Source organism: Vigna angularis, chromosome 4 (genome assembly GCF_016808095.1).
Source record: "Vigna angularis cultivar LongXiaoDou No.4 chromosome 4, ASM1680809v1, whole genome shotgun sequence".
NCBI lineage: Eukaryota > Viridiplantae > Streptophyta > Magnoliopsida > Fabales > Fabaceae > Vigna > Vigna angularis.
This window is the reverse complement of record NC_068973.1, coordinates 4,614,070-4,629,724: the sequence shown is the minus strand read 5'-3', so window position 1 is coordinate 4,629,724 and position 15,655 is coordinate 4,614,070. Positions and strand designations below refer to the sequence as shown.

Sequence of the window (15,655 nt, the reverse complement as noted above, 5' to 3'; positions counted from 1 at the left end):
ATATCAAAAAAATCATTCCATAAATAAAGAAAAAACGTAAAAAATAAAATCTAAGATCAATAAAAATACAAATAAAATTAAATAAAATTAGACCCAATTAAACAACATAACATAAAATATAATTAAAAAAAAATCACATAAAACCAAATAAAGTAAAATCATATAAGATCTAACAAAATAAAATTAAATCATATAAAATAAAATCTCATCAAAATAAAATCAATTCAAACATAATAATCGATAAAACCAAGTGAAATAAAATGAAGTAAACATCATAAAAAGGAAAGAAGTATATATTTTTTATTAAAAATTACCCGGACAAAATTGGGTGTTAACAATGGCTACACCTACATGCTAAGACTTCTACTTGAAATTATTTGTTTGAAAACAAATTGCTTGTACCCAATGTGTTTATTTTGCATTGATGTCAAAATTGGTTGAACATGTTCAGAATCCAGATATGGTTAGAAGTGAGCAACTTTTTCAAATTTTACGAAAATGCTTATAAAAAAAATGAATGTGAACTATAAAAATTGTGAATATAGAAACACAAGTTGAAATTATTTTAGTGTCACAATTGCTTCAAATCTGATTTCAACTTCTGTTAATGTCCCTGAAATAGACGTACTAGAAAATTTAGTCTATTCATATCTTGTTTGAATTTACATTTTTATTTGCCAACTTGCAGGTTCCATAGGAAAGAGGTGTCTGTGTGGTTGCTTAATTGTTGCTGAAAGCATCTTCAAGTGTGCATATAGGTGTTGAACGTGTTTAAGAGGTAAGTATTTTACATTATTTGGGTATAATATAATTATTTCAATGATTTATTGAGTTATGCACATGTATACCTTAGGAGTATAATGAAATTTTATTTCATATATTTTATGTTCATTTATATTTGTATTTTATTAAATATATTAACGTATGAATATTTCAAATCTTAATTTAATTTGTTATACGTATATGTACCTAGTTAATAAGAGAGATATTAAATGTTTTTGTGGTATTATGTTATTGAATTTTTTTTTTAATAATCATTAGTTGAATGTAGTAATGTATATTTGTATTTTATTATAGAATATATGAATTTTAAACTTTTATTGTAGTATGTTTAATTGTTTAAGTAAATTTAGATGGAAGAAATTATAGATTTATCATATTTGGACCGCGAAGAAATAGATGACGATGTGGTTGATGTAAACTTCAATATTATAGCAATGATTCGTCAACACTTGCAAATAACCACTTCATTGGCGGCATTAACAATGTTATGCATTGTTGCACACGCGTTGAGTATCTTGAATATGTACTCTACTGATTGCAGTAGTGAAAGCAATTACCTACCTGATAGAGATCGTCGTAGGGAGCAATTAATGTCATATCTTGTTCACACTAATCGATGCCGCGACATTATTAGGATGGGTCCAGAGGAATTTATTAATCTTTGTGAGAGACTAAGATCAACAGAGTTAGTTAAGGATGCCATTCGTTCGACCGTGGAACAACAAGTTGCTGATTTTCTTCATATAATTGGCCATAATGTTAAGAATCGAAGTGTTGCATTTTTTTGGCATCGGTCAGGCTCGGCGGTTAGCAGACACTTTCACAATGTCCTGGACGCTATCTTAAGTTTAGAATCTGAATTTCTAATTCAACCATCAGGAAATGAGGTACATCCACATGTGTTGAACAACAATCGATTTTATCCTTACTTTAAGGTAGTTATTTCCTGTGATTGTAAAATTTTTGATAAACCAAGGATGGTAAAAATTTAATGTTATTAAATGATTAGTTTTCAATTTTTTTTATAGGATTGTCTAGGGGCCATAGACGGTACTCATGTTAGGGTTAAGGTGCCAAGAAGTGAAGCTGCGAGATTTCGAGGAAGAAAAGATTGGCCAACACAAAATGTGTTTGCTGCGTGTGATTTTGACATGAAATTCACATACGTTCTTGCTGGGTGGAAAGGCACTGCATCTGATTCAAGAATTTTAAAAAATGTTCTCGATCGAGATGACCCATTGGTTATCCCGCAAGGTCAGTGTTTACATAGCGATGTCGAGGATTTTATTTGTATGAGTGACTAATTATCTTTCTCTACGCAAAATTGTAGGAAAATACTACCTCGATGATGCAGGATTCATGTTGAAAACCACAATTTTGACTCCGTATAGAGGCGTAAGATATCACCTCAAAGAATATACACGCAGAGGACCCCAAAATGCAAGGGAGTTGTTTAATCACCGGCATTCATCTCTGCGAAATGTTATCGAAAGAACTTTTGGTGTTTTGAAAAAACGATTCCCTATCATTGCAAGTGGCACTGAACCACACTATGGGTTGGAGACAATGACAGACATCATACTAGCTTGTTGTATATTACACAACTTCCTTCGTGGCGTGGATAACGATGAGTCATTACTTCATGAAGTTGATAACGAGTTGAATGAAATGGAAGACCATAATGTTTCATCATCTCAAGATAGAGAAGAGGACCATAGGATTGGTAGTAATATTAGGGATTCTATAGCCGACCATATGTGGCGAGATTATCAAAACTCGTAGTTTTTGTATTTTAATGCATTGTATGACTATTTCATGTTATGTGTATGACAACAACATTATATTAAGGATGTTTCTATTTAACTTCTTACAAAGTTGTTGATGAAATAGGTTTAAAATGAATAGAGGTAAGGCAGCCGCCATTGAGTCCTCTGCTCCTATAAGAGAGTTCATGAAGTGGACAGAGGACATGGACGCACATCTTCTACACTGTATGATTGAGAAATCACGAATCGGTAATAGGGTTGACGGTAGCTGGACATCCCAGACATATAGCAACATAGTTGATCATCTTCATAGCTGTGGGTATGTCACAGTTACGAAAAATAATGTAAAAAATCGTTAGAAAGTCTTGAAAGATAAATGGCGTGAGGTACATGACTTGTTTTCTGGATTAAGTGGATTTGCGTGGAACCCGGTTAGTATGAAATTTCATGCTGAGGACGAAGTTTGGATGGACCTGATTCAGGTATTTATACCAACACTAACATTTATGTCGTTGTTATTAAAAGTCATATCTTCATAGTTTGTTTCTTGTACATGTTTCAGTCCAGGCCAACTGCGGCAAAGTGGAGAGTTAATAGCATAAAACACTATGATTTAATGGTTGAGTTATGGGCAGCTGATCGAGCTACAGGTTCTGGTGTCCGAACAGCTCGTCAAGCACGAAGACAGCGAGTTGGGCCTCGTGTAAGTGTTGATTTGAACCAAAATATTGAGTACACTCCAGAGCAGCCTGATTGGACGAGGTATAGAGACCCAACCCCACCATCTCCTCCTCCATCTGTAGATGAATATAGTCCAGGACAGACTCAATCTGTGCCTTCTGTCCCATCCGGTGGTACTTCATCTTCACGCGGCTCAAAAAGAAAGGCACCTATGGTCGATGTTATTGATTCTCAATTTGATAAGTTGATGACCAGCCTGGATGGTTTTGCTGGTGTGCTTAGCTCATCAAATGTTCATTTTGGTGTGATCTCTGATGCAGCCGTGCGTCAAGTAACAGCTATGGAAGACAGAAATCAAATACTCCGTCGCAACTCCAATTACACATATACAGAGGCGGACATTTATGAAATGCTTAGTGCTATGAACATTGCTGATGAAAATTTGCTAGAGCAATGTTATGATTTCTTATGTGGAAACCCCACATGTACAAAGAGGTTGATGGGACTTCCACCACACAAGCGGTGGAATAAATTATGTAAAATGATATCGGGCGGTGACTGTTAGGAAGGCTTATATCACTACTATTATTATGATTATGTGTACTGATGTCTTAGTCACCTTAACTAAGAATTATCTTTATTTTATCCATCTTTGATTTTAAAATTATGTTTATGGTTACGATGTAATGTTTTGTTCTTATTCACTCTTATTGTTAAATATAAGTAATTTATTATCACTAACTTTGTTGTTGTCTCATGTATGACTTTGTTCAAGAACCTGTGAAATGGCCTCATCATCAACCAAAAGGCCAAGAAAAAGTCGTAAGGGAAAAGAAACCCTCACTGAGGCAGAAGATGCAGCCCATCTAAGACCATCTGTACAGGAACAATTAGATCAGAGTTGTTTCTTCACGCACAGTCATCAAATGGAAAACTATGCTGCAGATTTCTATACAAGGAGTATAGTTGTTCCCAAGATAATGAATTTTGAATCATTTACTGGTTCAGGGTTATATTTTCAACAGCATCTTCTATTTCATGGGGTGGTGGAATTGCATACATTGCAGGGACCCTACTATCCAGATTTAATCAAAGTATTTTATTCCAATCTGAAGATATCTGCAAATGGATATTTGATCAGTGAGGTGAACAAGAAAAGAATTAGATTGAAACCTGCTGATTGGTTGAATGTAGCTAACTTGAAGTACCAGGGTAAGAAATTGTGTTATTCAAATATCCTAGACGACTTTCCATATGACCGCGACATGGCATTAGCTACTATGGTTATACCAGATTTGGAGGACGGTCACGGTGTTTTAACAGTTGGTTGTTTGAATATGAATGACAGGCTTCTGCATTATGTTATTGTGCATATGTTGACTCCACGACCTGGGAATTTTGCTAGGTTATTGCAGGAAGATATTTTTATGATATGGGTGCTTAAAAATAATATATCTATCAATTGACCTCATCACATCATGCACCATATGCTTAAATGAAAGGCCAGTGACACACCCCTCCCATACGGTGTCCTTATCACACGGATCTTGCAATATTGTGGAGTGCATGTTGATGCCGACGCGTGCACTCAGATAGGGTCCCGACATCACTTTTCAATCAATTCTTTGAAGAGGATGCATATTGTTAATGTCAACGGTGTTTGGCAACACGATCATGTTGATGATGAAGAAGAAGACCAAGCAGACCATCATGAATACCCTGTGCAGCCTCCTCCACCTCCAGCAAATCCTAATATGATGATTCAAATGTGGCAAGGTGTACAAGACTTGCAACATCGAATGCAGGGAATGGAACAAATGCAGGTCCGGGTTCAACATATTGAAGATAACTTGGCAAACCTTTCTTTGGACATGAACCGTCAATTTGCTAACCTCAATCACAATGTTAACAAGATTCTTCACCGTTTCGATGACTAAGTTAATTTTTATTCCGATTATGTATTACATTACTTAATTTCCCTATTTTGCGAATTGTGTGTTTGATATATTACCTTAGAAATATTTGTATGTTAAATTGTTGTCACTTATTTGACGTACCAGTGATATTATAACTTCATTTAATTATTTGTTTCTTTAACATTAATCACTCTCAATTACCTATCGATAAAATTTTTTACGATTTGCTTGTAAATTATTATACAAACAAATACTAAATTTTGAAAAAATAAATTCATTTTATACTGCATTATAATTTATATAATTTAATAATAATTATTTTATAAATTATTTATATTTTTTGTATCTATATAAACATTTTTACAAATAAATATAACATTAATAAATTACATTTTATATTATATTTATACCTAGGGACATTTTGGTAATCTTTCATTTCTAATAATTAATTTTTTTTTTAAATCTATCACATCAATCAAATCCTACACTAATTCTCACAAACTTTACTTCCAAATCCACTCAAAAAAACAACTATAAAATTACTCTCAAATCTACCCAAATCATCTCCCCGAAATTATCTTCCCCAATTAACCTAAAGAGAACAAAGCCTAAATAGGTTGGACCAAAGAATTTTTTAGTACATCTATTTGGTTTTTTCGTCATTATCCAAATTTATATGAATTAATTTTGAAAAATATTTCTCATCAGTAGACAGGAATAATAATAACGACAGCGACAGAATTTAATACTTTAAACATATAATAAAACATAATATAATGAGGGTTGGCAGGGTGATAGGAAGAAATGAAAAATATTTATATTTTTGAATAAAATTTATAATGGATAGATAGTACTTGTAAATATTTATTATTTACAGATTATAAATAACAAATATTTTAATATTTAATTATAAATAGATTGATATTATATTATAATATTATTTGTGTTTGTAAAATTTTATTATAAATAAAAATATTAAAATTAAAATTTAATTTATATTTTATTAAATTAAATTTAATTAAAATTTGAATTAATTTATATTTTATAAATTTTAATAAGTGAAATGACAATAATCACAAGTGAAATGAAAGAAATTTTGGCAAAACTTCTAAATGGGAATTACATTAATAAGCAGTTGAAGTAAGTATGAGTATAAAAGAGATTAGTAGGTAAAGTATTTTCCTATGCTTATTCCATGTAGGAATTAGTGGAGACTCTTTATTATCTAACGTCGTTTTGGGTCATATGTCCTAATCTTTTTGGTTGACTCGTAAAGACCATTAAGGCTTAATAGGATTGAACATTTTATATTTTGTTTTGTTATTTCATTTAAATTTTATTTTAAAATTTATAACATATACATTTTTAAGTATTAGAAAATATTTACAAATATTTAGGAATTTTAAGATATTTATAAATAATTTTTAAACAGATATCTTATAAGTAAATTAACGGATGAATTTTTTATTCAATCCAATTAGTTGTCTTAAGTAATAGTAGTGTATTGAAATCTTACCAACATTTTTATGAATTTATGTACCATTTAAGAAAATTTACAAATTTAGTGTAATATTTCTAATAATTTATTTCCGAAAATTGTTTTATATAATTTCAATACAATCAAATTGGCCTTTTAAAGTAAATAAAATTATCAAAGGACAAAATTCATCCTTGACGATGAAGTTCTGTCCAAAAATAAAAAATATTAAAAAAAAACCATTCCTAACTTTATTAATAAATTTGATTGAGAAATAAAAAAAAATTACCTATAATTATTCACCTATAAATATCACAAAATTGTTCTTCTTTTTTTACTTTTTTTTTTCTCTTATTTCTCTTCCTCACTCAGTCTTCTTTTCACCACTTCCTTATTAGTTTTTAAGACATCATAGAAAATTTCTCCTCCATTTTACTATTAGATTGAAAAATTTATTAATCAATTTAAAAAAATTAAATTACCGAATGATTGACAAGCAAATTTTAAAAAATCAATTAATAGATTTTAAAAAAAATTCAAAATCCAACATATTTAATAACCAATTTTAGAAAAAGTCAATTACTAAGAAATTTATTATTTAATTTTTATCAAGAAATGATTAAATTATAAAAAAAATTGCTGTTAATTTTACCAATTAAATATTTATCAATAATAAAAGTTCTAAATTAGCAACAAATTTTACTATTAAATACATAAACGATACAAATATTCACTATTAAGAAAATTATAATTGGTGAATAGATTTTATCGATAAATTTAACTAATAGATTTGTTACCCATGAAAATATTCTACCATAATGAGAATTTTAAAATTCATTAATAAAATCTATTTTAAGAACATAATTTTTTTGTTGGTAAAATTTTGTTAATAGTTACTTAATTTCTTATAGTGTTAATTGACTCAACTTATAGCAATACAATATTAATATTAATAAGTGAAAATCAAACTATGTCAGTATGTATAATTGGACAAACAAATAAAATAATCATTTAAATAATTTAAACTTTATTAAAAAGTATTTCAATCTTTAAAAAAAAAAATATTAACCTATACAAATAAATGTGATAGACAATTATAATAAAAGTAGTTAAAAAATTAATAATAATAAATTATTATAATTGAATTACTGATCAATTAATCCAATTTGATTCAAACCTATTTAATCTATAAAATAAATAAATAAATTTCAATTTAACTCATATTAAAAAAGAAATATATTTTTCAACCCAAAAGTATTCTATCCTAAATTGGATTGAGATATATATTCTTGACACATAATGTTAGCGATAGAAAAGTGGTATTTGACTCTTTTTGCCTACTTTAGAAGTATTGTTGCTAAAGTGGAAAATGGAGCGCACTTCACCAATTATCAGTGCCTTTCTGAGGACTAATTTTTGAAAAAAAGAAATTAAAAACTAAAAAATTGTATGAAATTAAAAATTCAAAAATATATTTAAATACTTCGGTGTGACTTGGGCTCAAGAGTACATGCGTACTCCTTGGATGTTGCTCCCTCCACTATCACCGTATACTTCCTCCACCTCTCCACATTATTTTAAATACAATTATATCCTTAAGTTAAAAAGATTTTTACTTTTACCCTATTTTAAATAATTTGAAACTCTAATTTTACTTTCCCAGCATCCACTTACGAAACTCTCTTCCCTTTTCCCCATTTTCGTTTCACCTCCCCGCTTCCATTCCTTTTTCTTCCCAATTTTTTTTTGTTTGAAAGCTTCCATTGCTGCCGTGCTGTGAAGGAGCGTCGCCGCCGTGGTGTGGAAGAGCGTCGAGGAGCGTCGAGAGCGTCGACCAGCGTGATGAGGAGGAATTCTTTGGAGTTTTCGTTTCTTCCAGGTTGGTTTTCTTCACCCTTCTCTTCACAACAAACCCTAAAATAAAAAACGTAAACGGAGGTGACATCCTTCAACGGATGTCAACATCCGTTGAAGGATGTCTCCGTTTAAAGGTTATGTTTTTTATTTTAGCGTTTTATTTCAAGGTTTATTCGAATACGCACCTGGAGGAAGCACGACACGCACTGCACCACGAGAGCGACACTGCTTGATAATTCTTTCTACCACCACCAACCTTTGCAACTTGTAGTATCTCACAACGACGAAAGAAAGAGAAGAAGAAATATAATGTTAAAATGAAAGAAAAATATTTTACTCATGTACGGGACTAGAATAGGTTATTAGTGAAATAGGTTGTGAATGAATAAAATTAAAAAATAATAACCCTAAAAATAAAATTTTACTGAGGGGCAAAATAGTAAATGGGAGGTGGAGGGAGAAAGGTGTGATGGTGGAGGAAGCCTCAGCTTTCACTTGAGCTTGAAGCCTTTTTTTAAATCCTAAAGTAGCATTAAAAAATCCCCAAAGCTACGATAAAGACACCCGTACTCCTTTCCTTACACATGTTGGATAGAAGTTTCTTCCTGCACCTCCATATGTTTATTTTGCACCCGGGTATCAAAGGAACTTCTCATTTATCTTTTTTATTGTACAATTTGACAGTAAAAGATGAATTATAAATTGTGTAATCTAGAAACTTTTATTACCATTCAAAATTCATTTTTGACTTTTAGATTATACAACTCAAAAAGTGCTATTATTTTTTTAAAAAAAAGAACTGATTAAAAACGGTTTCTGAATTATACAATTTATAACTAAAAAATGATTTGCAAAGTAAAAATGGTTAAGAGAAAAAATAGATTTCAAATTGTACAATCTAAAGGTTAGTTTCAAAGAAAAAAAATAGTTTTCGAATTGCACAATTTGACTTTCAGATTCTACACTCCAAAAAGAATAAAATTGAAATTTTTTAATAAAAAAATACAGACAAATATACATGGAGGTTGAGGAGGAATTTTATATATTAGATTTGTTGAGGTGATAGGGTCAGCTTTTGGGCTAATAACTGGTTGGTTGGATAAGCCCCTCAGAAATATATTACACTCGTATAGAAATATATTGGTTAAAAATTGACCAAGAATCATAAAGATTTTGATTTAACTTTTCGTTTTTATGAAAAAATGTTTTGTTTACTTACGACTTTTAGATTCAGATGGGTGAGAAACACATATACGTTTAATTAATCTTAAAAATAAGAATCATATTCTTTGCACTGCATCTAAATCTTGCTTTCTAATTGTTGATGTTGCACGTTAAAATGGTTAAAACATAATATTATTTATTATCATTCAAGCCATAAGTATATTAGAAAAAAAAATTAACAAGCATCAAAGCACTATGTTTAAGTATAAAGGGAAAAGACTACACTACAAATTCATCTATAAGTAATTGAATTAGATAACAATATAATATGTTTAAGTAATGTTGTTTTCTACGTTATGCATGAGAATATAAGTAATTGAATTAGATAGCAATACATGTAGATTTGGAATTGTAGTATGAAATTGGTGTGTTATTGGCTTGTTTGAAGCACGAGATAAACTGTTAGATTGGTTGGGATTGCTAAAATGCAAAATTTTAATGGATGTGTTATGTACGGAGAACTCTTTTCTCACTGGATGAATGTCAGAATCGAGTTTGACAAAAAGTTAGTGGAAGCCTGATTGTTGAGTGAAAAGACTCTTGTTAAGCAAAGGTCAAACTCGAGTTTGACAAAGAGTAAGAGGAGGAAGACTTGTTGGATAAGTCTGTTTCTACTAGGCAAATTTATTTTTGTCCAAATGTTAGACTAGTTGGACGAGACATCAAATCACTGAGTAAGTAACCTTCAAGGGGAAGCTCGTTAGACGAGTAAATGATCTCGCTAAGCAAGTCTAATAAATTTTAAAAAAAGATTAAATATATTTTTACTCTCTCAATTATTAAGTGTTTTTGGGTTTAGTCTCTCTTTCCAACTTTGCTTCATTTTCATCATTCTCTTTAATGAAACTGTAATTTTTAGTCCTAAAAAACCAAACGTTAAATTTTCCGTGAACGGGCTAACGATGTGATGTCACGTTAGAAATTGAAAATCTAAAATTCAAGTGAAAATGCTTTGGTCATTTTCTCTTCCTTGCTTCTACAAAATCTCGCACCAACACCTTCCCCATCCATACGACCCTCCTCCCTCTCTTTGCCTCGGCCTCCACCCTTGACACCACCACCTCCGCACTAACCTTTCACCTTCGCCCCACCCTCCGTCGCCTTCTCTCCGAAAGGTGATCAATTAACAAAGGGTCCCATTCAATGTATCCAAGAATTTCATAAGTTGGACCGATGGTTTGGTTGTACTGTGGGACCCAACTAGGTTGAGCCAACTGTTGTGGAAGGTATTGGAGTGAGAGAGGGCAGGGGAGGGGTTAACGATGAGATGAATCCGGCACAACAACTTGGCATCGCGCATCCAGCAGGGTCCATTGGGTCGTTGTAGACGGAGAGAACGAGGATGAGAGGCTTTCTGGAGAGGCGACGGAGGGTGGCGAGGTCTAGGTGGAAGGTCGGGGCGAAGGTGGTGGTGTCGAGGTGGAAGCCGAGGCGGAGAGAGGGAGGAGGGTCGTATGAGTGGGGAAGGTGTTGGTGCGGATTTTGCATAAGCAAGGAAGAGAAAATGACCAAAGCATTTTCACTTGAATTTCAAATTTTCAATTTCTAACGTGACATAAAACGTGGCACACCGTTAGTCAATTCATTGAAAATTTAATGTTGTTGATTTTCGAGGACTAAAAATTACAGTTTCATTAAAAAGAATGATGAAAATGAAATAAAGTTTGGAAAAAGAACTAAACTCAAAAAACGCTTGATAATTGAGAGACTAAAAACATATTTAACCCTTTAAAATATTATATGTATGTTAAATTGTGAAGGAAACTAACATAAAATTTCAAGAAGAATGAGGTAATGATTCTAAGAAAGTGTTTTCAATATCAAGTGATACAATATATTTTTAAATGATATATTTTTGTTGTAAGGCAATATCGTTCCTGAAAGAGGAATGATATAAATATATATATATATATATATATATATATATATATATATATATATATATATATATATATATATATATATATATATATACTAAATATGTTTTTAGTTCTTAAATTTAGATGTAAACAATACAACCACCCGTCTAACACACACCTTGACACATAAAAAAGTTTAACACAATTAGGTTAAAAGAACTATATTAATTTATTTTTAAAGTTTAAAACCAAATTATATCAAAATTTAAAATAAAAAAAAGTTAATTTTAAATTAAAATTTAAAGACTAAAAATATATTTAACCAATATAAATTTACTTAGGATTGTGTCATATAAATTTGTTTTTATAATTTAGGGTTGTCTCATATAAATTTGTTTTATATTTTAGGGTTGTACGCATGCACATATTATTAATCTCTATAATAAAGCTAAGTCAGATTTGATACCATTGCTGAAAGGTTAGAAACAAAGTCAGATTTGATAACAAAAATTTCTGAATTTCAGTTTAGTTAAGACAGAAGTAGTTCTGTAAGATGCATGAATCCTAACTTTCGGAACTATTAGAGCTTTTCTTTTAGCTATTAAGTGCAAAAACCAACTTTCAGTGCGAAAGTTAACCGGACCAGGCATATAAATTAAAAGGTTTGATGTGTCTTCTTCTTTGTTTGAAAATCTTAAATAGATTTTTATTTTTATTGGTTTTAATTGAGTTTTTATTTTTAAAAGTATGTAATAATTAGACCATTTTAGTTAATATTATACGTTAAATATGTGTCATATATTTCTTTATAATTTCTTTTGTTTTTTAATTTTTGTAAGGTGTTGAGTAAATGTTACATGCATGTTAAGTTGTTTGAATCTTAATTTAACATTTATATTTATTATTTTAATTGAATTCAGTCTAATTTTTTAAATTGAGAAATTTTATTATTGTACATAATGAAATTACATTTAATTTTCATATAAATATTATAATAATATTTTTATTAAAATTAATATTTGTATTAAATATTTTTGATAGGATTACGTTTATTAAAATTTATATTTTCTATTAAATTTTGTAACATCCCAAAAATACAGTAAAATCATATAATAGAATTAATTACATTTAATGATAAACCAATTCAGTTTTATAATAAATAAGAGCAAGGTTTTGGCCGAACGGCCTTACATAGTTTATCAAAAGTAAGCTATACAAGATAAAAGGGAAAACATGACCGAACGGCTTACAAAAGCTAAATTACCGAACGATCAAATATCACAAAGGAGAAGGAAGTGACCGAACGGTCACTTCATACTAATCTATTAACTACCACCGAACGTACTACTGTTCGGCCTTCACTTCCACATCTACTAGGTTCGCGTCCTCCAAAACTTCTTCTTCCAGCGCCTCTTCAAGTAGCGCACTTCCATCTGCTCACATCCACACGGATGATCATTGCAAAACAAGACGGACGTACAACAGGACAACACAAGGAAACACAGGGTAAGCTTATGTGATTTAATTCAAGGAATAACATACGATTCATACATCAATACACATGTAAAGATAACAATACAATTAAAGCAAAGCCTACTACTAGATCAACCGTCCGGACTGTATGAAATCTGTGTAGCTACGACGTTCGTGCACCCGGGTGATGTAGTAACTGGAATTCTCATCAGCTGCCACCCGAGGTTAGCCCTATCTGTCCAAAGTACCCCTAAGGACTAGGACCTCCTACCGTTCCCACACATGACATACCCCCTCTACGTGAGGACGAGTATTCACGGAACATCAGGATGAATCGACAGCTTAGCATTACCACAGTTATACTTTACCAAATTTCAATATTCATCAAAGAGTCGTTCCTCCCCGGAACGCTCGTTCAAATCCAAAATCTCATATTCACCTTAAAAACTCTTCTTCAATTTATAACCTTTCACTTAGGTGCCATTTTCATCATTCTCTCAAAATACATAAAATAACGAACGTTTCGCTCTCTTGAGAACGAACGAGGGAAACAAGACCGATAAAACCCCTCGTTCCAGAATGGAATAAGACCAAGAGAATTACTTTTAGATTTGGGAATATCTCGAATACAAAAATATACCATATATAACGAACGTGATTTATGAAGGGAATCAGTTAAATGAACTAACTCTCGTGAATTCAATTCCATACTCACACAACAATTTAAGTACAGGGGTTTAAGGCCGAATCAAATAAATGTTGACCCGTCAGAATATTAAATAACCATATTTAGAATCGTTCATATACAGGAACCGAATGCCGGTTAATGACCGAACGCGGTAAAGAAAATGTTATTAAACTTGGACGACGCTATTTCATCAATATTGATTATACAGAGAATGAGTACGAGCGCTTGGTGTAAGACCGAGCACTACTGGTACGAGCGCTAGGTGTAAGACCGAGCACTACGAACGACTAAGTTATACCATTATATATATATATATATATATATATATATATATATATATATATATATTACTTTATCAAGGGATATTCGGATACAACTATGCTTGGCCGAACGCTCAAACATAGTATTACCACACGAGGACGCTCGTCCTCAACTGGGGTTCTCTCCAAAGGAAAGAATCTCATTTTTACTATGTTTACCAGGAAAACCGAACGGTAAATGACCGTTCAGTGACGAACGTACTTTTTCATATGAAACTTTTCATACCAGAATTATTTCTTTCCAACAATCATTTCTTAATATATATATATATATTTTCATAATTTTATACATTCCTATTAGATTCAACTTTCATACTTCAAACAATTCATATCACCTAAATCTCATATACTCGTACATCATACATAACTCAATCATATTTTTACATATCAAACAAGCAATCATCACATAGTCATGCTTCATACAACTCAACGAACGTTCATGCAATATAGTCAAAAACATAAGAATTAAATTGAATAAGCTTCCCTTACCTCTAGTGTAGACGGACGTCCTACTGACTGAAGTTGGTTTGCCAAAGAACTAAGGTTTCCTCCTACCCTTAACAGCTCAACTACTCTACGAACCAAAATCAAATAACAGATCAACAATGATTCAGAATTAAACTAAGGACTCATGAAACCAGAACTTGGTTTGCATGCTGGCCAGAACGAACGGTTAAGAAATAGTAGACTTACCAGTATCAGAACGTTGAAGTGATCGGTTCAAAACGAAGCTTAAGATGCCGGGAACACTTCTACGGTTTCGGAAATGTGATCGGAGGAAGAAAGATGAGTTACAGTAAAGAAAAGGGAGAGTTTTCTAGAGAGAAGGAGGAGAATTCGAAAGATCAGGATTTTTGGAGAAGATGGGTGCATGCAGAGAGTGACGCGGATTTCAGAAAAATCAGTTTTGTTTAAAAACGAACGTCCGTTCTCCTGCTGACACCTGCATCCCACTAACTGATTTTCGGATCCTCGTTTCTTGACACCTGGCGTCCGCTCAGAGAGGTTTTTAAGTGCGTTTTAATGAGATTCGACAGGTGGGGTTTGGGTGGGTTTTCCGAGATCTGACATAAGGGTTTTGGGTGTTTATTTATGGGGTCCGACAAATTTTACTTAAAGTTTGTTTTTAAATTTTAAATCTAGATGTTATAATATTTTATTACATCAAAATTTAATATTATTTTTTATTTAAATTTATATTTCAAATAATTATATATAAGTTTATGTAGATTTATAAATTTATATTTCAAATATACGTATAACATTATATATCAATAGTTTTTATATAAATATTAGAGTAGGTTTAAAAATAAAATTTTTATAAGTTTAAATATGAAATTTTAAAACAATATAAAATAAATATATTTAAATTTTTAAAACAAAATTAAAATAAAGTTTATGTAAAATATAAGTTTAACTAAATTAATATTGATAGACCCATAAAAACCCCAACTTAGTGGAGTACATGTGTAAGTGAAAGAGGCGTCTGAAATTCAGAAAGTGGAAGACATGTGTGTGATGTAGATTGGACGAACGATTTTGACGGTAGGAGTAAAACTGAAACTTTCAAATTTTCGTGCCACTTCTCTGCATGCACCATTCATCTTCAAC

General features: G+C 31.3%; 1 protein-coding gene across 1 annotated transcript; it reads left to right on the top strand.

Moving 5' to 3' along the window:
* Window positions 1-1,133: 1,133 nt before the first annotated feature.
* Window positions 1,134-3,795, top strand: LOC128196147 (uncharacterized). Its single transcript, XM_052876090.1, has 6 exons — window positions 1,134-1,670; window positions 1,812-2,037; window positions 2,114-2,561; window positions 2,674-2,868; window positions 2,962-3,031; window positions 3,112-3,795. The coding sequence occupies exons 1-6, from the start codon at window positions 1,134-1,136 to the stop codon at window positions 3,793-3,795; spliced, it is 2,160 nt and encodes a 719-aa protein (XP_052732050.1).
* Window positions 3,796-15,655: the final 11,860 nt, after the last annotated feature.